At 44.0% G+C, this 21476-nt stretch overlaps 1 protein-coding gene and 1 long non-coding RNA gene across 6 annotated transcripts in view; one reads left to right on the plus strand and one right to left on the minus strand.

Moving 5' to 3' along the window:
• CDH2 (cadherin 2) overlaps nt 1–7568 on the minus strand; it is a 117453-nt gene extending 109885 nt beyond the window's left edge. Inside the window, exon 1 of one of the 3 annotated variants that reach the window (XM_075023192.1) lies at nt 6731–7568. In XM_075023192.1, the coding sequence (XP_074879293.1) occupies nt 6731–6805 (75 nt within the window). In that variant the 5' untranslated portion in view covers nt 6806–7568. Of the gene's footprint in view, nt 1–5748; nt 5840–6730 lie in introns of those variants that run through there. The other 2 variants (XM_075023193.1, XM_075023194.1) reach the window with 2 other exon arrangements.
• Nucleotides 7569–7798: 230 nt separating this feature from the next.
• Nucleotides 7799–12775, plus strand: LOC142029450 (uncharacterized). 3 transcript variants are annotated; one of them, XR_012649923.1, is made up of 4 exons: nt 7799–8559; nt 9119–9171; nt 11305–11346; nt 11930–12775. It is a non-coding gene; the product is annotated as an uncharacterized LOC142029450 (long non-coding RNA). The 3 variants fall into 3 exon arrangements; XR_012649924.1 differs by lacking the exon at nt 9119–9171 and having other exon boundaries at nt 7799–7977; nt 8249–8559; XR_012649922.1 differs by lacking the exon at nt 9119–9171 and having other exon boundaries at nt 11930–12773.
• The last annotated feature ends 8701 nt before the right edge of the window (nt 12776–21476 follow it).

Consider the following 21476-nt stretch of genomic DNA (forward strand, 5'->3'; position numbering starts at 1 on the left):
TTTAGTTTTGTGTACATACATCACCTGACACAGTGGGATATGCTGTACGAAGTGGGTCTTATTTTATGATAAGCTTCTACTTACTACCATAAGTCACATGAAAGATACTCTGCAGGATTATAGACACATCTCTGAAACGCTTTAGATGCTAAACTTGAAAACGTTCAGCAACTCCTTCTTAATCTCCGATTTGCTGCAAAGAAGAACTGCAACAGTTTATACCCTCACAGTACTCAGTACTCCAGCAAATGTAGTCAAGTACAATTTGTTTTCAACCATAGATTGCAACTGGAGAAAAAGAAAAGTGCCTTTCTTTCAAATTGTTCTGGAAGCCAAAAGCTTCCAAACTGGGTGCCAGGCTACGTCCTCCCAGAGGTCATTCAGTTACAGCAGAAAGGGCTTTCGTTATGCCATCTTCACTTCTAATTAGTGCTCTACTTCATGAACCAGGATATTTTAGATCAGAAAATCCAGCTTCTTAAACCAACACTTAAGGGTCTCAAACACTGTCCCAAAATAACAGGATCTGCAACTTTTATGCTGCCATCTGGTTTAAAATGAGTTGCCTTAAACCACCACTGGTTACCACAGGTTACCATAGCTTTACAAATTACAGTCTCACACACCGTGTTCATAGCCTATTCTGTTAACCACAACTGAGAGACAACATTCATTTGGTTTATTAAATGCGGAGACATTTATTTGGTACACGTCACATAGCACAAAGCCGTAACCCAGTTTGGACTTTCCCCAACTAGCAGAACATGGACTGCTGCATCTTCCGAGACATGTGGTTCTCCAGACAAGCCACAGCTCCTATCAGAGAAGGATGTCTTAAAATTTCAACTGCAGTAACAAAACCAAGTTGAATTTCTGTAAGTCTAAGTCACATTTTTTAATATTAAAAAAACCAAATCAGCCCTATGTCTGACTATACATGCTCCTTTCTCCAAGAGAGGAAACGACCTCTCTCTGATTTAATAATAGCCATTGTATTGCTCACATTGAACATCTCTGGCCAGGAAAACTGCTGCTAATGCTTACAGGAGGATGCTGCATTTCCCCGACCTTTGGGGGAGGCCTTGCAAGGCCTATCTGGAAGAACTCTTTTGGGGGATCACAAAATTTTAACTATGTCTTCAGCTGCTGGGTGATAATTATATGCTAATTATAAGGAATGGAGGAGACCCTAGAGGAGTCTGTTGGTAAAAATATATTTTTTAAATATGTCAAGGAGCGCCTAGAGGAGAGGATAAACGTGCCTTTTGGAAACATGATATTTAATTAAATACATGAATACTGACTAAAACCAAATAGTTTAAGTGAAACGTTGAAAAGATTTGGCAGCGATATACCTTCCATCTTGGAAGCTGCTGATCCCATGTCTGTTTTCATAAGCTATTTAAAAATAGAAAGCCTAATTTCCCCTCTTTATTCAGATGGAGCTCCCATAATCTTTCAGTGAGAACTGCAGGATCAAATCAAATGATGAATCACACAGATTTTGTAATATACCTCTCAAGGTGAACGGCAGCACGGCCCAACACCCAGGTGAAAAAGGTCCCTCAGATCAATCACAAACTACAAACGCGCTTTGGCAAAATACGAATCCTCCCTAAAGTCATCCTGCAGTAAAGCACCCCTTTTTTCCTCTCAAGACTCACCTCTATGTATGCCAGTATTAACTTGGCCAACCAGTGAGTCTCGGTTCAGTGGTAGGTGAGGAGAAGCACTATCAAAATTACCGTTGCTATTGCTTTCATTACTCTCCACCCCTGGTATGTCCCACTGCATCCTATCCACAACTAGTGCCAGTGGGTTACTGGAAGTACACAGCATATTCAGTAAGGGCACTATGGGTTCCTCCCATGCTGTATAACAAAAAGCAATTTAAAATAAAAACGCCAGGGAACATTAGAGGTTGCATAGCCTTTGGGGAACAGGCTTGTGTTTTGTATGTGTACATTGTTTGAAATAAATTAAATTTTCATCCTAATGGGAATGCTGGTGAACTACTGAAACTATTGCAAGTTTTCTAAACTTTTTTTTTTTTTTTACCTAAAAAAGCATTTGCAAAAACAGTGAGAGACAGAAAGAGAGTTTATCTGGTAAATGATCCTCTTACTGAGGCAAGAAAAGCCATTCAACAATTCCTGCTCCTTACCACATGACAAGAAGTCCCTTACGCAAGACCGTCTGTACTGAGTAAAAATAACTTTACTCACAACTTCCTCAAGCTATTTTTAAATATACTCATGCACTTCTGTCACAACTCAATTGGCTCATGTCTTACAGTGTTCAGTTATTAAAGAAAATAATAATAAATGAAATTGACATAAAAGCACTGCTGAAACTAATTAAGATGAGACATGATGGGGCTCTTCCAGTGATGTTTCTGGGAGTTCCTCCAATTTCTGGGAGCAGAGAGAAAAACAATAGATGGGAAGTTTTTGAATTACACATTCTCAACTAAATGTAGTTCAAAAATATGATCATTTTGGGCAATATTTTATAAACAGATATCATAAAACCCTATAAATTAATCTTTCTAGCACATTAAGTTGCATACTGAGGTAGCAGTACTACCCACGAAGAGAGAAGGCAGTAGAAAACACATACATTTATTAAAAAGACATAAATGGATGATATAACAGAATATATAACTTCTGTTACATCAGCAGCATACATACTACTAGCCTGCTACAACATCTGCTCAGATAACCTGAACTTGTTTAACACACAAAATTATCTCCTGTTCTGATAGCCAACGATTTCAATTCCAAAAATTTACTGTCGACTTAAGCGACCTTATCTGTCCTGTAAGAGATGTAAAAAGCAGTTTAAAAAAAGTCTTTTCACAAAATAAATTTTAAAATAATATATCCAGTTTAATATCCAAAGAGATACTTCTATTTTTTCTTCTCAGTTCTGCAATTATCTGAATTTTTGAGGATGTATCAGTGGTATCACTATCACCTAGACCAGACAGACAAGGATTAGAGAGCTCTTTGCTGCAATATCCTGCCACATTTAACTTTTCAGATAGATTCTTTGAACACAAAGCAAAACCAGAACAGAAAGATCTACATCCAAAAAGCCTGAGCCACTCATATAACTACCCTGTTCTGGGGCTTATGCAAAGCATTATAAAATGCATTCAGTTCACTTTGAAATGAGTTAATGATGTTGGAGTTTGATTTGCTAGAGAGACACCCTGGAAGTCATTTCTGTGCTTTACAGAATCACATATTTACTCTATTACTTAAAATAGACTGATTTAAAAAAAAAATAATCTAAGACGCAGGTGTATTATGAGAGACAGAAGATGAACCCACAATAGGAGATCTCACTGCCACTTCTGCACAAAACGGCATTAATATGTCTCACCCCAGTTCTGCCAGCGACTACTGCTGGGGGTAATTACAAGAAGGGTACAGCTGGCAACAAATGCCATTGCCGGATTCTCAGCAGAGGCAGCTTAACAGGAGTGTCATTCAGGGTAGTAGCTTTATCACCTGAATACATTCGCCAAGACCTGGAATAAGACCAAAACTGCCTGCAGAGGTAATAACTTGCGTCCTCTGTCATCGTAATTCGAATTCAGACCAGTCACCTAGGCACGAAAGGCTCCAAAACTGCTTTATTGTTTACTTGTTCCTGATTTAGAAACAGACAACATGCACAGAGTGATCCAATCACCTTATACGTTAAAAAAAATTACTCCCTTTTTGAGTACTTAATTTCTACTCCCCTTTCCCTTTCATTTCCAACTCACACTAATTTCATTCATGTAAACTCATGCTAGCTTTCCCATTGCTTCTTCAACCTTGTTATCCCAGTTCCACAAACTGGAACTGTCATTTTGGCCAGAAAAGCAAGCCTCGCTCCTTTTATCCTCTCTTCTGTCAGGTTTTTTCACATAATACTTCCAGGCTCATACTGATCTGTTAACCAGCAACATAAAGTGCAGTCTTCATTCTCTTACGTCCCATACACGTTACATATCGCCAAAAATCTGAAGTCCTATTTCCTGAATATAAACAGCATCCACAGATCTGCCTTAAAACCTGCTTCCAGTTACGATCTTTCAAGGAATTCTGTAATGACAGCTTTTCTACATCACTGACAAATAACAAAGTGATCAAGAACTCCAGAAAATAAAGGTAGATAGCTCTTGTGTCACAGAGAGGAAAAACTACATAGAAAGGTTCAACACCTGAAAAGAACCTGATACAGATAACCTTCTACAGACCAAAAGTAGTAGGTATGATGACAGGGGGCGGGGGGAAAGTTAGCACTGCATCTAGCTTGTGAGGGTTCTTTGCAGTATGCATGAAAGACGGAGGGAAAAAAAAAAAGCTTTTGAAATGAAAGCATTGTACAGACACAGGTCTATAAATCTGATTTCATACCCAAGTTCCAATTTTGTTACACACTATTAAAAATCAACCCTAACCTGATTTAATGGATACCCAAACAAGGGGGAAATTGGATTCCCCAACCGTAACGTGCCAGTGACACTGAGTGATACATAAAAGCAATATGGCTAGTTCCTGTCCTTAATTCATAGCTTGTGCTTTAATTTCAAACCTGTCCTGGGTAGAAAAAAAGATAGAATAAAAGCTTACTGCAGTATTTGTGCTTTAAAGATTTATTGAGATAGGAAGACTAAATAGAACTTAAAGCACACACAAATAAACAGCACACAAGGACTTGCCAAAAAAAAAAAAAAAAAGGAAAAGCTGCATGTACAGATCTGCCGAGATATTAGCATTTAGAGGAGGAGGGAAAATAATGCAAAAAACCTAAACCCAACCGAAAATTAACCAGTACAAAAACCAACAAGCCCACAAAAAAAAACAAACCACAACACGACACTCAAAAAAAACCAACACAACGACAGCCCGTAAGGGGCACATCACAAGTTTCTGAACAGGGTGGCTGCTTTCACATGGAAGACGCTGATGCCGAGCCGGACACTCCTGTGTCACGCCAGCCAGCCCGCCCCGCGTCCTCTTCAGACTCAAGGGAAAATCCCCGGCTGCCGTGGAGCAGCGTTTCAGCACCTCGCTCGCCTGGTGCGAGTCACCACCCCCCGAGAGCGGTTTAGAAACTGCGGGGAAGGAGGCAGCCGCCCGCGGACCCAGCGAGGGGACGGGGGTGTCGGAGAGAGCGGGAAGAGGAGACGGCGGGACGGACGAGCGGGCTCCTCCTGCCCCCGCTGCGGCGGTGGCGGCGGGGCGGGCGGGGGCAGCGGGTGCGCTGCACCATGGACAGTGGCTGCCGCCGCCGCCGCCTCCCCCTGCCCTGCGCCAGCCGCCGCGGGCGCGGCGGGAGGGCGCCCCGGCACCCCGGCCCCGCCGCCGGCCTCGCCTCAACCCGCTCCCCCGGCCCGCCAGAAATGCCCCGACTGTAAATACCATTAAGAGGCGATGATCTGCGCCATCTGTCCCTCAGACTTACCGCCCTCTCCAGCCCGGGCGCCGCGCCGGATACGAGCTCAGCGAGCACAAAGCGAGGGGGGAACCCGCCGCCACCCTCCCCACCCACCCGCGGCCTCCGCTCGGGGTGCCCCCCGGCTGCGCGCCCGCTCCGGACACCCCGCGCCGCCGGAGGCCGGCCCCAGCCTCGCCAGCGGGCGGGAGCCCGGCCCAACCGCCGCCCCGCAGGCGCTGCCCTCGCTGCCCCATCCGGGATCCATTTTGTCGTCCCCATACAACGCCCAGCGTCCCGTCAGTCCCACCTCACCCCAAACTCCCCCCGCGCAGGGGCGCCGGCGCGCAGACCCCTACTTTCTCCACGGCGAGACGCCCCGGGGCACCCCGGCCGGCGGTGCCCGGCGCCGCCCCGCACCACGGGGCTCTCTCTGCCCGGGACCTCGCCGTTCGGGGCAGGCGGGGAGCCCGCTCGGGCCGCCCCGGCGAGGCCGCCGGGGGGAGGCAACGGGAGGACTTTGCCAATAATAAATTAAACACTTCGGAGCCCGAGCCCGTCCCAGTGGAAATTCCCGTTAACGGCAGGGGGTGGGGAAGCCCAGCGCCCAGGCGGAGGCTGATTAAATTCTTCCCGGGAAGGGATTAGCGGGCACGGCAGCCGGGGGTGGCCGAGGCGCGGCCCGCGGGGACTGCTGCCCCGCGGCCCCCGGCCGCCCGAGGAGGGGCGCGGGGGCTGCCCCCGCCCGGCACCTCTCCGGCACCCCCGCACCCCCTTCCCCACGCGGGGCGGAGGAGGCGATGTCCGCTCCGTCCCTCCACTCCGGCACTTTGTCCCCCACGCTCACCGCGGGGCCGAGGTCCCGTCCTGCTGCCGGCCGAGCGGATACCGGACAGCCCCCCCCCCCCCCGGCACCTGCTCTCCCAGGAGCGGGGGGGGGAATCCGCGTCCCCTCAGCGGCGGCGCCCGCACCCCTCACGCCCCGGGGACCCCTCACGCCATCTCCCTCTCAGCCGGCCCCGGGCACAAGCTCCCCTTTCCCCGGAGCACGGCGCCCGGCGGCGGGGCTGCCCCCGAGCAGGTGACTCCGCGCCAGCAGCTACAAGCCACCCCGGGGCACCCCGGCCGCGGGGGCAGCGGCGGCAGCCGCCTTCCCCTACCCCCTCCCCGAGACCCCCACCTCGGCGGCGGAGCCCCCCCCCTCCGCCCCCCGGCTCTCCCGCCTTCGCCGGGCACCGCCGCCCGCAGGGGAACAAAGAGACGCAGCCCGGCCCCGCTCCCCGCCGGCGGTGCTTACCTGCTGCAGGGCCGCCAGCAGCATCAGCGCCAGCGGCGGCAGGATCCGCGGCGGCGCTCCCGCTACCCGGCACATGGAGGCGAGGAGGGGCGGCGGCAGGGCGGCCCCCAGCAGTCCCGGAGCGCGGCTGGAGCCCGCGGAGCGGGGCGAGGGGAGCAGCGGGGAGGGTCGGGCAGCGGCAGCTGCCGGGGGCTGCGGACGGCGTCTGCCCCCGCCTGCCGGAGCCGGCTGCCGCGGCGCTGGCTGCCGGCTGCCGCTCTAGCTCATGGGCAGCGATGCAGCGGGGGAAGAGAGAGACGGAGAGAGAGAGAGAGAGGGGCGGAGGATGGGTGAAACTCAGCTCTGGGTCAGGCTGCTTTTCTCTCTGCCGAGCCCCCTCCGCGGTGCAGAGGGTGGGCAGGGAAGAGGAGGAGGAGGAGGATGGGCGAACAAAAGGCTGGGAGATAAGAAAGAAGTAGTCGCTGCTGCTGCTGCGAGGCCGGTGCGGCGGTGGCGGCTCCCCTCGGCTGGCTGCCTTCCCCACGCCTGGATCGTGCCCGCCTCGCTCCTCCCGCCGGTGCCCCCCAGCGAGCTCGGGCAGGCGGCTCCTCTCAGCGCCTCAGCCCGGCCACGCCAGCACCGCCGCTGCTCCGGCTCCGGCCCCAGCCCTGCTGCATGCTCGCCCCGCACTTTCTCTCTCCCTCTTTCTTCTCCTCCCTCCACCCCTCCCCCTGCAGGCAAAACCCTCCGCTGAAGCACAATGATAACAATACCCCAGCAGCCTCTGCCTGCCGTGCCTGTGTGTATGCGCTCGCCCGGTGCGTGCCTGCCTGCCTGCCGCTGCCGGCAGCTCCCCCTCCGCCTCCCGTCGCTCCCTGTCGGCCGCACGGCCAATGGGATCGGCACGGCGAGCGCCGGGGATCGCTGCTGCCTGCAAATAGTGCTGCCCCTCCTGCGTCCCCGGAGAGCCGGCGCTGGGGGCAGCGGGGCAGGCGCGAACGCCAATTCACCCTGCAACGCCAACAGCTGAGGGGGGGGGAATAAATCCCAACCCACCAACTTGGGGTGCTGCAACTGTTTGGGGGGCGAGGGGGGAACTTGCGGGGGAAGGAAAGACCCGTCCCCGCTGTGCTCGGTAGGGGACGGCCAACGCAGCGAGAAGCTGCGGGGGTGCCGGTGGTGCCCAGCCCGGGGGCCGTGGGACGCCCCTGCCCGCCACCCGCTGCCGGCGGCTCGGCAAGTTTCTCTCAACTGTTACTGCCTAGCGGGTTAGCGCTTTTTTTTTTCTTTCTTTTCCCTTCAGTTTTTAACCCTCCACACTCCTCGTCTCACTCCGTTTGTGGTTTTTTTTTTCCAAACTACCTGCTGAATTTTATCAGCAGATGTTTTTAAAAGCTTGGCCGGGGTTGCAGTCCGCGGTCCAAAAAATGTCAACGTGCATAACGGAACTAGGGAGTGTTGCTGAGTGAACAGTTTATAGAAGCCAGTGTCAGTGCTGGGTCATTTGCAGAGCTGGCAAGGATTTTCTCTCGCCCGCAGGTCACTGAGCAAAGTTATTTTGTGTCCGTGCATCAGAGCTCCTATCCTGGGACATAATAAGGGGAGGATTTGTAAGCATTGGCCCCTAGACAATCTCATGAAGCGTTGATTCAAAATGGTGCGTTATTTATTTTAAAGCATCTTATTTTACGCTTGAACTTGCGGGAAAAATAGTGGTTTGGGTTTTTTTGGGTTTTGTGTTGGGTTTTTTTTTTTTCCCCCACTGCTTTAGAAAATAACGCAAAACGCCATGCCCGTGTTTTGAAAGGAAACAGCGGATTTGCTTTTGTATTTTGCCGGGGAAAGGCGGGGTAAGTACATGCTTCTACGTTACTGATTTCATTAGCTTCGAAATTGAAAATAGCGGTTACTTGCGAGCTGCGATGCAGCTGTTTACCCAAGCCAGGGGAGGGGGAGGAAAGGCCAGAAGCGGCGGGGGAAGATGCGCGCCCGCCGGTGCCGGTGCTGGAGCCGCAGCCGGAGCCGGAGCCGCTTCCGCGGGGCAGGGCAGGGCGCGGGCAGCCGGCAAGCCAGGCACCACCTGCAAGCATTAAAAGCCAAATGAGACTCAGCCGAGGAGGGGCAGCCCCAACTAGAAAAACAGCCCCCTCCCTCCTTCTCGCGCCCTCTTTAAGGTGGTAGCCTATGAAATTGTACCGAAGCCAACAGTTGTGAAGAATAATAAATGAGGGAAACAGCATCTGGTAATGAGATTCGGCATTAAAATTTAGCCCAGGACTGAGAGAAAGTAAGCAAGAAGGGCACAGCTGATGTTTAGGTCCTGTTACAAGGAAGAGTTTCCCGGGTTTGCACCTGACAGAGCATATGTTCGGTCTTTTTAGCAATTCTAACGTCTTTGCTTGGATTTAGATTTATGAAATGGTGACTTTCCCCCAGTAACAGATTCCTGTTTGTATTTTCTGGTAGGTAGATGTAATATTAACATTTATTAATGACTGTATTTGAGCATTTATTCACTCTTATAAGTGTTCTACAAAATGCAAAGCACACGTTATAAACAACTCCATAAACCAACTGTCCAGTGAGAGTAATTACCTATCATCTAAATGAGCCTGGCCTCTCATATCCCTCAACCCATCCATCCCTAAAGGCCTGAAAAAATAAAAGGCTCTGTGGCATATCTGGAAGGTTACCAGATCTGAGCTCTGGCTGATGCTTCTTATGGTTCTGCTGCTGGCTTTAAATTTACTTAGCAGAAACAGTAACACTGGCAGAAAAATTGCTCTCGCCAACATCGTTTTACTGAATCTTTTAGCCTTGAACAAGTTTCTATCAAGCAGTTGGCTTCCCTCATTTACACCGTCGTAACCAAAAGTTTCCTCTGGGTCATAGAAATTCCTAGTTCTGGGTACTGTGATAAAGAGAAACTAAGTGAGCAGGGGTGGGTTATACCTTTTGAGGTATAATCTCCGCACCACATCTCTTTTTGGCTAAGAGGCATATATTTGGGAGGGCAGAGCAGAAGAGAAACTTGTGCATTGCTTCCAGACATGCCTGGTTCCTTAGGGTTTATGCTATTCATCTGTAGCATAAGCCCAAGAGAACAGGGTTTTTTTGTTGTTTGGTTTTTTTTTTCCTCCAGAAATAATCTAGCATTAAGTAGGCATAGCTGGAGATACAGCATTAGAACTGCTACTAGACTGAGATCATCAACCCTTTTCACGTATATCATGGAAAAGCCAGCGAACGGTGGCAATTTCTGGCCAAGATTCAAACAAGTGATTTAGAACTCAAAGGGTTTATCTCATAACTCAGCCATAGATTGCATTTATGAGTGTGTTTTAAGCAGTATAAAAATAACGGACATAAGTTAATGTTCAACCTAGGAGATCTCAAGGGCTTCCAGAAAAACCTTGTTAAAATTCCATGATTAAGTTGAAGAGAGGATTAGGGTAATTCCCATGTTAGTCATGGAGTTGAGTCTCTCTTTCAACTTGTCCAAATTAATTTTCATTCCTAGGGTTCATAAAAATTCTGTAAAAAATGAATGTTTTCAATTTGGAACATACTAGATTCCTCATGGCTTCAAATATTTTGGAAAAAAAGGACCTTTTTCCCTTGTGGGTCTATCCTTACATTTAACCTGCCAGGTACTGCCACTACTACTCTCCTCAATTCAAATTACGCAAATTAAGCACTTTACTGACAGTTTAAGCCTCGATCTGACAAACATTTATACATGTGATCTCAGCAAATTGAGTCACACTGCACACAGGCATACCACTGTTCTTATGCCTAAGTATTTACAAGATGGAAGGATAAACGTACGGAGCAAAAGTATTAAGGGCATATTAGTTTACCCAGTTTCCTTGCATTCTTTATTACATATGAAAGAATATTTTTATTTGTTAAAAGCCCCCTCACCTAATTAATGGGTTTGAGGGCATTCAATGCTTATTACTGAGTTTTATCACAATAGTGGAAAAAACAGTGGTTGTTTCTTTCTATGACATGAAGGCTGCACACACTATCAGCTAACCCAAATTCCTCGGGATATTCTTTTAACAGAAGAGGAACAAGCACTAACAAAAACAAAAATCCAACTTTTAGGACAGTGATTTTTAACTTGAGCTATGTGGATCCCTTGAGACCCCAGGCTTATTCTGAGTAGTCTGTGACAGGCAACAGGGAAAAAGCAAATTTGTATATTCTATATAGCAAGTTCACACATGTAAAATTCCTACACGGGGGGAGATTTTTCGGGATTGTGAGATTGTTAGTCATTGGCAACACTTGAAAATGATTGTTTAAGGAAGTAGATAATCATGCATAGCCAGAGAGAATGCAGTTTTATGGAGATAGCATCCAGTGAGAAAGAAAAACTGAGCGGCACAGATGTCAAAACAGCTTAAATATTTTAAAAATTGGGATAATTAAAACATTGTTGTTAGTGCTGCTGTCTTTCTCATACTTCAGTAAAATAAGTAGTATCCTTTGAATTATCTGGTCTGAGTGTTTTTTCTAAATATGCTTTTTCATGTTGATAACCTATGTGAACTAAAAACCCTGTAATTTCTAATTGTCCTTTTATTTAGGGAAATAATCTCGGAAAGAGGGAAAAAAAGGCAGTCTTAGTAGTAAGTAATCTTTACTTGACTATATCTTGTAATTTGGTACAGAACTTAACCAAGTTATCCTCATGGGCTTTTCTGGCATGATCATTACCTAACATGTGTAGCCCTGCATGTTTCTCCAGCCTGTTTCTTACATCAAGACAATGCAAGACATGGAAAGGTAACTACTGCTGCAGTAGCTTGTGGGCTGTTCTGCTCAAATTTGAAAATCAGCTGGGCTAGGATGGAAGAATGTTGTATACAGCAGTGCTGTTTCTGCTTTAGCAACCCTTGGCAGCATCAATCTCTTTCTATTGCTATGTATGTGTGTGTATATATATATATATATATATGATTTTGTGGAAGAGCATGGGTTTTTTTTCCTTTTTCTGATAGCTAAATCGTATCTGTCACCATAGTTATGTTTCTGTTAATTGCTGGTAACTTTTGCAAAGAATTTCTCTATGGAGAAGAAGCTGAGCATATGTAATCCAGATGTGATACAATATATTTGCATATTGTGTAATTGGCTTTATGTCTATACCCTCAGTGTGATGATTTGGGAATCAACGTAGTCAAGCTTAGTGCCTGTAATTCATTCTTCCAGGGATCTCATTCAGCATCACTGCCTGGTGCCTGCAAGCTGTTTGGTCTGGAGAGTTTCTATTGAAAATCAAGATAGAGAAGAAGATCTTCTGATCAGCTGATCAGCATAGCATCTCTATTCAGTTGGATATTCAACAAACAAAAAAAAATCTTTTCCAGAACAAGGCCTTAATCATATGGTGTGATAAAGGGCTGAAAGGGTGACAACTTGTAACAAGGGCCTATGATAATTTCTAATCACCACAAAAGAAAGTTTTACAGTTTTGTAGAACTGCTTCATATCGAATAGGCCGCTAGAAGGAGATGCTCTTGCCTCTTAAAAAGCTAGCTTCAGTAAATAAATTTATTTTCTTTTTAATTTGCTGATAATTCACTTATTTGAAGTATTTAATTTTTCTTGATTGGCTTTCCAATGAAATCAAGTAATCATTTTATTGTCTTGGGATCAGAAGTCATACTTTTTTCTGACTCATGCAGTCTGCAGAGTCCCAGATTCCCTCCTTAGCTATAGCCAGAATTCACTGGTGTGAATGAACCTGTTGGCTTCTCTGAAAATGTATGTAACACCTACAAAAAAGATACACTGGAAATTTCCAGAAGAAATTTCATAATACTCCTGACTTCTGGGTAATAAAAATTAAGAAACTGGAACCCTAATTGTTTATTTAGAAATTGTTTATTGTTAGTGTACTTCAATGAAATTGTAATAATTTGCTTTATGTTAAATTATGTTAATTTGCTTTGATGAAATTGTAAGACCTGTCATGCGATTGCCACTTTCATTATAAAACACAATTTTTAACACCTATAGTTAGATTTGCCTAATATTTTCTATCCCCAAATCGTATTTTCATTAACTATAATATTTCCTTTTTTAGCTAACAAGATTGAATTCTGTGGGCTGGTTGGCTGTTTCAAGCCAAGTGCTTTTTAAAAACTTCAGAAAGATCCTTTGTCCTTTTTGAAGAATGAGATCAAGGAAAATATGTCTTTTTATTTTTGTTATAAAATTCTTACTGCCATCCCACTGAGGGATTTTACTCCAGGCTCTGGAGCATAGACTTTAACTTTGGGAGAGGCATGATTCTTATGTTGAGGTTGTGCCTTTTTCAATCGCTGTTAAAGTTGACCAAAATCTGGCATTGTTTCAGATCTGAAAATTATGTTGTTATAGTTCAGAAGAGTTTCACAGCTCTATCCCCTGATGGATCTGTCTGCATCTAATATACCTCTTATTCCCCCAACAACTGCTGTGTTGCAAAAGTTCTGCAAACAAGCCATCTTCATAAGAACAAGTCAACATCCCCTATTTGGAGACTGGAGGAGCTGCTCTGGAGTTTCCAATGCTTTCTGTTATATTAAGCACCTGAGAGATGGTAGAGACTCTATTTTCATGAGTTGGTTGCTCCCCTTGAAAGGCCCCAACAGCACGGAGGAGGAACTGGGTCTGACTGAGCTATCAAAGGGTAACTGAAGGAAAGGATTGAGACAATGCTTCTCTTGGATGCAATACTGGGGGAAAAAATCGTAATGCTTTAAGATTTCCTCACAAAACAACAGAAACATATGGCTTCCTCCAGAGAAGAAACTGTTGTCAATATAAGCTGCAGTTACACTTCATAGATACCTTCCTTTGATGTGGATTATAATAGTGATAATTATGTTTTCCATAGAAAACATGAAGGTAGAATATAAAATGGCCCAGCATGATAATATAATTGATATGCTGTTGATACCCTTTTCTGCCTCAAGGAGAGAAAACACAATTACAAAACCTGAGTTTTAGATCACAGTCAATGTTCCCCAAAATTGCAGATTAAGATAAACATATTACATGGTTTGTTCCAAGGATTCAAGAAGTTTAGAGCATTTAGAAAGTTAGGAAATTGTGGATTCAAGCATCTGAAAAATTGTTTTTATTGACAAGTAGATTAATAATAGTAGTGCTTTTATTAAAAGCGTTTACAATTTGTCTGCAGAAATTCAATCCAAGGTAAAATTTGACACGCAGTGAAGTAGCCATGCAGAAATATTTTACATACTTTCAGATAAATCTGATGATTAAAAAAAATCTTCCTGGTTTTTGAATAATTTTTACATTAGTAGGACTTCAAAATGGCTTTCTTCTCTAAAATGACATTTTGGAGATCTTCCCTCTGTTTTCCAGTAATGCAAGCCTAAAATATCCCCAAATGCTACCTGAATTTACATGACTGGATCATTAACCTGAACTTTAGGAAGTCTCTAAACATTTAGTCATAGGGGACAAATATTCTCCCTTGGTTCCATTAGACCCCTAGCAGCCTGGAGACTGGGGGTTTTGTCCTCACAGTGCCAGGTACGTCCTGTGGAAAGTCTGAGCTCTGCAGACACAGCTGTATCCGAAACTAAGCTCTTCAAACTAAAATAAGCTTTTTTCTGTGGCACTGTGGTTTGCTACTGTTAACAGCTGCCCACCTTGTCTCTTTCCAAGAGGTCTCCATCCCCAGCGCTGAGGGGAACACATGCTTGCACCCCTCTTCACCAGTTTGCAGTCTTCTACGTTAGTTTGAACTCACCACCAGTGTGAGCTAAACAGCTGAGCGATGCCCCCAGGTAGCTACCGGGCAGTGGATTAGAAAAAAAGCATGGGGACTCTGAGGCCAAGGGGCAGGAGTGTTGTTTGGATTAAGGTGTTAACAACTGTCATGGCAAGATGAGCCAAGGCTCCTTTGTCAAAGCCCTAAATCTACATCATTCCTCCTTATAAGCCCCACTCTGTTGCTTCTGACCTTAGGATCAATGGGACTTGCTGAGTGCTCGTCATTTCTGAAGGTTTGTCCATTTTTTTCCTGGAGTCTTAATGAAAGTATTTAGGAGTTGAAATTAAGGTTTTGTTGGGTTTTTGGGGGGGTTGCTTTGCTTTGTTTTGTTTTTTTGTGGGGTTTTGTGGGGGTTGTTTTTGGTTTTTTTTTTCTTTAAATCGTAGCCCCAGATTTGTTTCTATGATAAGGAGCACAATGCAGTACCTGTGCAGATTCTGAAAATAAAAAAATAAATTAATAAACAAACAAATAAATAATCAACCTAGTTCTTTGGCTTTAAAATAAAATCTCTTTTTCTCCACTGCTAATGGATCACATCCACTGTTTTTTCTATTTTCTGAAGTCAGAAGGAACCATTTTCCTAATTTAGTTTGACCTTATCAAAACACAGGCTTAAGAATATTGCCTAGTGATTTTCCTGACAGGGCCAAGAACTTGTGCAGAGCAAGGGCATGTTTTTGAGGTAGACATGGAAGCTTGATTTAGAGTGACAGAATCCACCACAAGTCTTGTTACAGTTAAATTTTCCCAGTGAATACGGTTCTTCTGTGGAAAGTCTTACTTCACAAGTCAGGGACAGACACTTTTCCCACCTAGGTCTTTCTTTGAACCACTTTGGAGAGGGTGCAGTATCAGCTGCTGCTATAACCTCATCTGTTCACAGTTCCTGAGCTGCAGGCAACAGCAGGGAGCTCAGCATGGGCTAAACACCCAAGCATTCACTTTGAATTGCAGAAGGATTTTGCATCCAGCGCTGAGCTTTGTGCTTCTGCTACCTAGTCTAATGCTACTGCAGTGGAATCTACATTGCACAGCAGTTACTGCACAGACAAGAATAGTTTTTGGAGAAAAACAAATAAACATTGAAAATGCTTATATGCCTCACAGGGTTTGTAGTCAGCCATTCTTTATGCATGCTTGTGATTTACCTTAAAATTGTTAGATTGGAATGTTATATACCCTAGATTAAATGAACAAAAGTCTATAGGCTGACCTTTGATGTAATATTGGTTATAAAACATTGCTGAAGTAGTTGCTGCTTGAACTATTTTATTTTTTTTTTTTAAATAAATCCAATTTTCACTTAAAAATTACTGGTGATGGAAAGTCTAATGTCACCTGTACTAAGTTGTTCCAGTGGATGATTACCCTTCTCTTTAAAAATGTCTATGTCATGAGTAGGCTGCATTTATCTAACTTGTCTAATTTCCAGGCATTCACTCTTGTTACTTCTTTCAGCATTAAGCTAAAGGGTTGCTTTTTCATCTGTCTGTTCCCTGTATTGGAACTACAGACCAGTTACCTTTGATAAGTCAAAACTTTTCCTTGTTAAGCTAACTAAATCAAAGTCCTTGAGTATTTCATTAAAATACATAGTTCCCAATCATTTAAGAAATGTTCCAGTTCTTCCCTCACCCCTAATTTTTAACACGCTGCTTGAAATGTTGGTGCTAGAACTGCATGCTGTATTTCACCAGCAGCTGTAGTCATTTAAAAAACAGAAATAATACACGTACCAGATTCCTACTCAATGTTCCCATGTTAACAAATACAGTGATCACATTAACCTTTTCATCACACTGTTGCTTTGGTTATCAGACAACTCCCCAGTCAGAACCACAGTTTCCCAAAATAGTATTCCTTGCTCTGAAACACACCCTTCAGTATTTGTTCCTAGGCATCTGACTTTTACAGGAAGAACCCTCATTTTCCTTCGTGCTGAAGCTTTTGTAAATATGTTCTTTGCAGCTCCACTCCTGGCAGTCTTCCACTTCCATCCCACGCTTGTCACTTTGCATCTCTCCGTATTCTCTCCTCACACTGATTTGGAGTCATCATGACCAGATTGCCTCTACAAATAAATGCCCCTGGGAAGCCAGGAGTGCCCCGCTCCACTGCTAACTAATAGCAAGTTCCCATATCCATTAAAGCAGCCATGTCCTCTTTGATCCTGCCTGAACATGTCCTAGGCTTCTGAAGAGAAGCATGTGTAATCCCACCTGGAGACGAGTCAGTAAGTTGTAAACACATACGAGATTTTCCGAACTAGTGAAGGAATCCCTCCGAACCTGGGCCTTGTGTCAATGGCTAAGAAGTGGCAACAGAGAACTGAAGGATGAGGGGACCAGAAGAGGACTGCTGATCATGGCCGTGCCACAGTTGTGAGGAGCTGGACCATGGTTGCATCAAACCAAAGAATTATGTGGTGTTTAGTTATCCATAAAAACCACAACGGATATGGTCCATGGCTGTACCTTTGCATTGTCTGCACTAAATGCCAGGCCTTGGGTTGGCTTGGAGTTTTGTCCATGCATATTACTCCGCCTCACATCTGTTCCTTCCTGGTGCTGTTACTTCCCAAGAGTCAGGGTGCTGTGTAAGCTCCATAAGCTTCAGCCTGGACTGGATGACTCTGCTAAGCAACATTTAAGTTTTGGAAAGGGTTCATTCTTTCAGTGGCTTCTGCACATTTTGCGTACGCATCCATATCATGACTCAACCCCCTCAAATCACAGTACTGGCTTTTCTTGAGGAGTGGTAGGGAAACAAAAATCTGGCAATTATTGCCGCTGAAGACAGTATTTTGCTGGGTGCTGGCCAAAAGCAAACTCTTGACCATTGCTTACAAATACAGAGGTAAGCCTTTCTCCCTCCCATGTTCTTAAAGAGTTTAAACATTTTGGGGATTTTAACTGCTCTATTTTCCTTTGACAGCAACTTTGTGATGCAGGTAAACAGCCATTCATACTCTTCCCCCTTTCAACTCCAGTGAGTACATTGTGTGAATGAATACAAGGCTGTAAAAGGTATAATATCCATTCACAGTATCTCCCCCAAAATATCTTAATATTCCCACTGAAGCAAGTGGCATATCATTTAGAAGGTGCACATTTATAAATAATTTCTAAATTTGTTTTCTTCCTGGTATCACATGTCCAATAAAGCTAAAGAATGCTGTATAAGATAATTTCAACATGTGTCTTCATCCTAACTGGTAAGTATTCCTTAACATGAGGCTCATTGTGGAACAGGGATTTCCTTCGATTAATTCCTGTGAGAATCTTTTAAAAGTTGCACACTTCTGAGACCTGGCCTCCTGGTCATCATTTCTCCCGCGGAGAACAGGCAAATGGGATTTTTATGTGCTGAAGTGTCACTTCAGTATGGAAATGTGATGTGGCTACAGCTCACACTTGGACATGGGGAATTGAAAGTGTTTGTGAGTTCTCCACTTTTCCTCCAAAAAGCTGACAAAACAGGACTTTGGAGGAAAAAATTAACTAAATGTGATGCTTTGCAGACGAAGGATGCTTATTGTGACAGATCCAGCATGAAAAATAGTGAAAGAACTTTGGCTCATGGTTTCATTAGTGCACTCGTTAATTTCCTGCTATTAAGATTTCATAACATAAACAGCCAAAATCACATTACAGAGACAATTCAAACATAAGGAGAGATTTTTAAGACATTGCAAACTACCTGCTCTTAAACAGTTACTGCAGAATGCTATTAATTTTGCAGTGTATTTTATAATTATTTGTAGGTGTAATAAAAAGGAACTGAAAGCTAAGGTGCCCAGACTTCAAGGAAGACAAACTCTCCTGTGCCTGCTCAGATAGTTAGTACTTCCCTTTACCATTCCAGCAGCTGGAGTACATCTATGGTTGGGAGTAAGATGAGGAAAAGATCATGATAAAGAGCACCCTTGTGCATCTTTCCAGTTTGCCTATTGGTTGTTTTGAGTAAGATCCTTCTATACCTTAGGAAAGTCTTGCCTTTGGGTAGCATCCTCAAATGTAAGAATAGCTTTGATTGAATGCAGAATACTATTAGCAACCATCTAATTGGTTTTCTTTTTTCTACCTATCCACCGGAGTCTAACATTGCTGGTCAAACACCCAGCTACTGTCACAGAAACTTTAAGTAGGAGAAAATACTTTCAGATATAGCTCAGCCTCTCAAGGGAAGTCAAAAGAAATCCCAAGGTAGAAGAGAAGCTGGAAATGGCTCCCCAAAAACTGCGGAGGAGGTGGGAAAAGGGGAAAGGATTATTTTGTGTTGTTGGCACTCATATGAAGAGGGGTCACCAAGTGCCTGCGATATTTCTGTCATGCTGCAGCTTGTGTAAAGGGGGTAGTTCTCCATTGAGAAGCAGACAGCTCTCCACAGGAAAAGAAAAAAGAGAAGATCTTTTTGCGGGATTATTGTATTTTCTCTAAGAGAGCTGTGAAGAGACAGCTGAGAAGCAAGTAGTTTCTTATGCTAGGACCAAGGGACCAAACTGCAGCAAAAGGCTTTGGAAGGGGTCAAAATGACAAAAAATGAAAGGAAAAACAATGCTAATGGACATCTTCAGGAACAGGCTGAGCAGCATGGCCCAGAGCTATGCTGCTGTCACTGTGGGGAGCACCCCTTCAAGCAATGGCTATAGGACCTTCCCACAGCAATTGCTTGCTCCTTCTTTCCTCCCTGTAGAATAAAACAGTCCTTTCCACACATCCTTGGGAGAAATTCAGCATTTAACCGTAAGTGGTCCAAAAGCATTTTCCATTTTCAGACTAAGCAAAATGAAGCCAAACTATTTTTTTTTCTGCCTGAGGAACCCAGAGAAAGCACCATATGCTGGGGAACTGAAAATAAACGAGATACTCCCTACTGAGGTGTGAAATTTTAACACCATTAATATCCAGATTATCCAGAAAGCAGATTTTCCTTTCGGCACTGCTGGAAATGAACCCCAGTTCTTGGCAATGCTGATGTTTCCATATTAATATTAGTGAATTTTCCTTAATAATTGATGAGGTCTTGCAGCAACAGGAAAAATACCTTGTCCTGTAGAGGAAGGTTTTGGCTTGAAACCTTGCTGAAGGTTAGTCATGTACATCCCTCTATGAGTCCTAAAGGAATCAGGAATGCAACCATACAATGCAATTCATAGGCCTCTCTGAACAGCCAAAGTTACTGATAGGACACAACAGCACTGCTCCTTCCAGTACTTCTGACCTTCCCTATGATTGCTCCACTGTGATCTGCTCAAATATTTAGCTAAAGACAAGCAAGCAGCAGGTAAGTGAGCTTTCTGGTGACACTGAGTTGTGGAAACACCCATGCAGATACATAGGAAAGCAGCCGTTGTCATCTTGAAATTCCATTGCTGTTGTTGGCAGCATCATTGCTCTGTCACTGCAGATACCTTATCTCAGCAGCAGAAGCCAACTAGGAAAAGCTGCACCATGTTCTGTAGAATTATCTGCTCAACCTGTTACTCCTCAGAAAGGTGTATGTGAAGCATTTCTTCAGTTGATCTTACTCACTACTCTTTGTTCAAACCTGTACCAAAAAGTATTTAAAAAGTACTGAGAAAGTCTGTTTTACTGACTGCAATGGCTCTCCCCCAGCCCATTCTTGTCTAAAAGCTGGGCAAAGCCCTGTAAACACACAGAAGTACAGAATCAAGATTGAAATTAACCTCAATGCAACTTAGTGAGACCATTTAAGCAGTCAGAGTCAGCAAGATTTTACACCAATAAAGTATTGTTACAACACAAATTCCCATTTAATAGGATTATGTCAGCGTTTAGTACAAAATAATGTACATTATCCTAGCTATATGAAGTCATGATGGAGTAGGGTACCAATACATGTTAAGAACTCCTTGCACAATCTTAGTAAAAATTTAAACATTGCCAGTGTCAACTGAAGGACAACATTAATTTTGTTCATGTCATGCTGGGTATGAAGAAAACTCCTAATGTAAAATATTGAATATGATATCAATGAAAGATTTTATTTGTTTCAAATGAAAAGGAAATGAAATAATAATAATCCTGTTATCATGAGACATTCCACCCAGGTGATGATTCATCTAAATCCAAACTAAAAACCAAACAAACAAAATAAAGAAAACTCACTTTTAATAATAAAATAAAACAAACCCATTTACTGTGTTTGTGTTACACGGGAAACTTGATGGAAGAATGAGAAATATAACTCTGGCCAGCCAATACATTTGTCTGTCTACACAACCATCATAGTTTTATAGATCTCTAACCATCTAACAATCAGTTCTCTTATTCTTTATTTGTGGAGAACTGTACAGAAAAGACATGGGGTTATCTCCTTAGCTCTTACAGAGAAAAATATCTTAAAATAAGTTCCCAAACAAGCAAAAAACATTTTATTTGCATCCTTCTATATTCAAGGCATTAAGCAATATCTTTTCAAGTGTCTTGCCAACAGTTCAAACATGGAACTGTCAAAACTAGTCCTGTAATCACCTTAAAAATAGGTAACCTTAAAGCTGGGAAGGCCTCAGAGGCTTGGATAAAGGAGTCTGCACCTGCTTTACTTTGTTGCCTTTATGGCCAAGTTTTTTCAACTGGTAATTCTCTATTAGAAAAGCTTTAAGTTTCCATAAGTGTTAAATCAAGCACTTTATAGACAAATAAAAAAATCAGAAATTTTAGACCCCCTAAAAATTAGGCACTGGGATAACAGTTTGCTTTGACTCGCTGAAGAAGCCTGCTGTTAGGATGAACTGGCTAATAAAATCTGCAAGTCACTGGAAAAAAAGGAGCAATGAATATTTTGAGCATATACTAAATGGTCACATTTGAACCCTACTTCTCCTTGGTGAAGTCCAAGCAACATTTGCTGCTAGGATTGAATCCATTGACTTCAATTGTCTTTAAATTTGTCCCAATATGAGAATCTGCTGTTCCTCTGGCTCCTACTGCAGGGAAT

This window comes from Buteo buteo, chromosome 3, assembly GCF_964188355.1.
Source record: "Buteo buteo chromosome 3, bButBut1.hap1.1, whole genome shotgun sequence".
Lineage (NCBI taxonomy): Eukaryota > Metazoa > Chordata > Aves > Accipitriformes > Accipitridae > Buteo > Buteo buteo.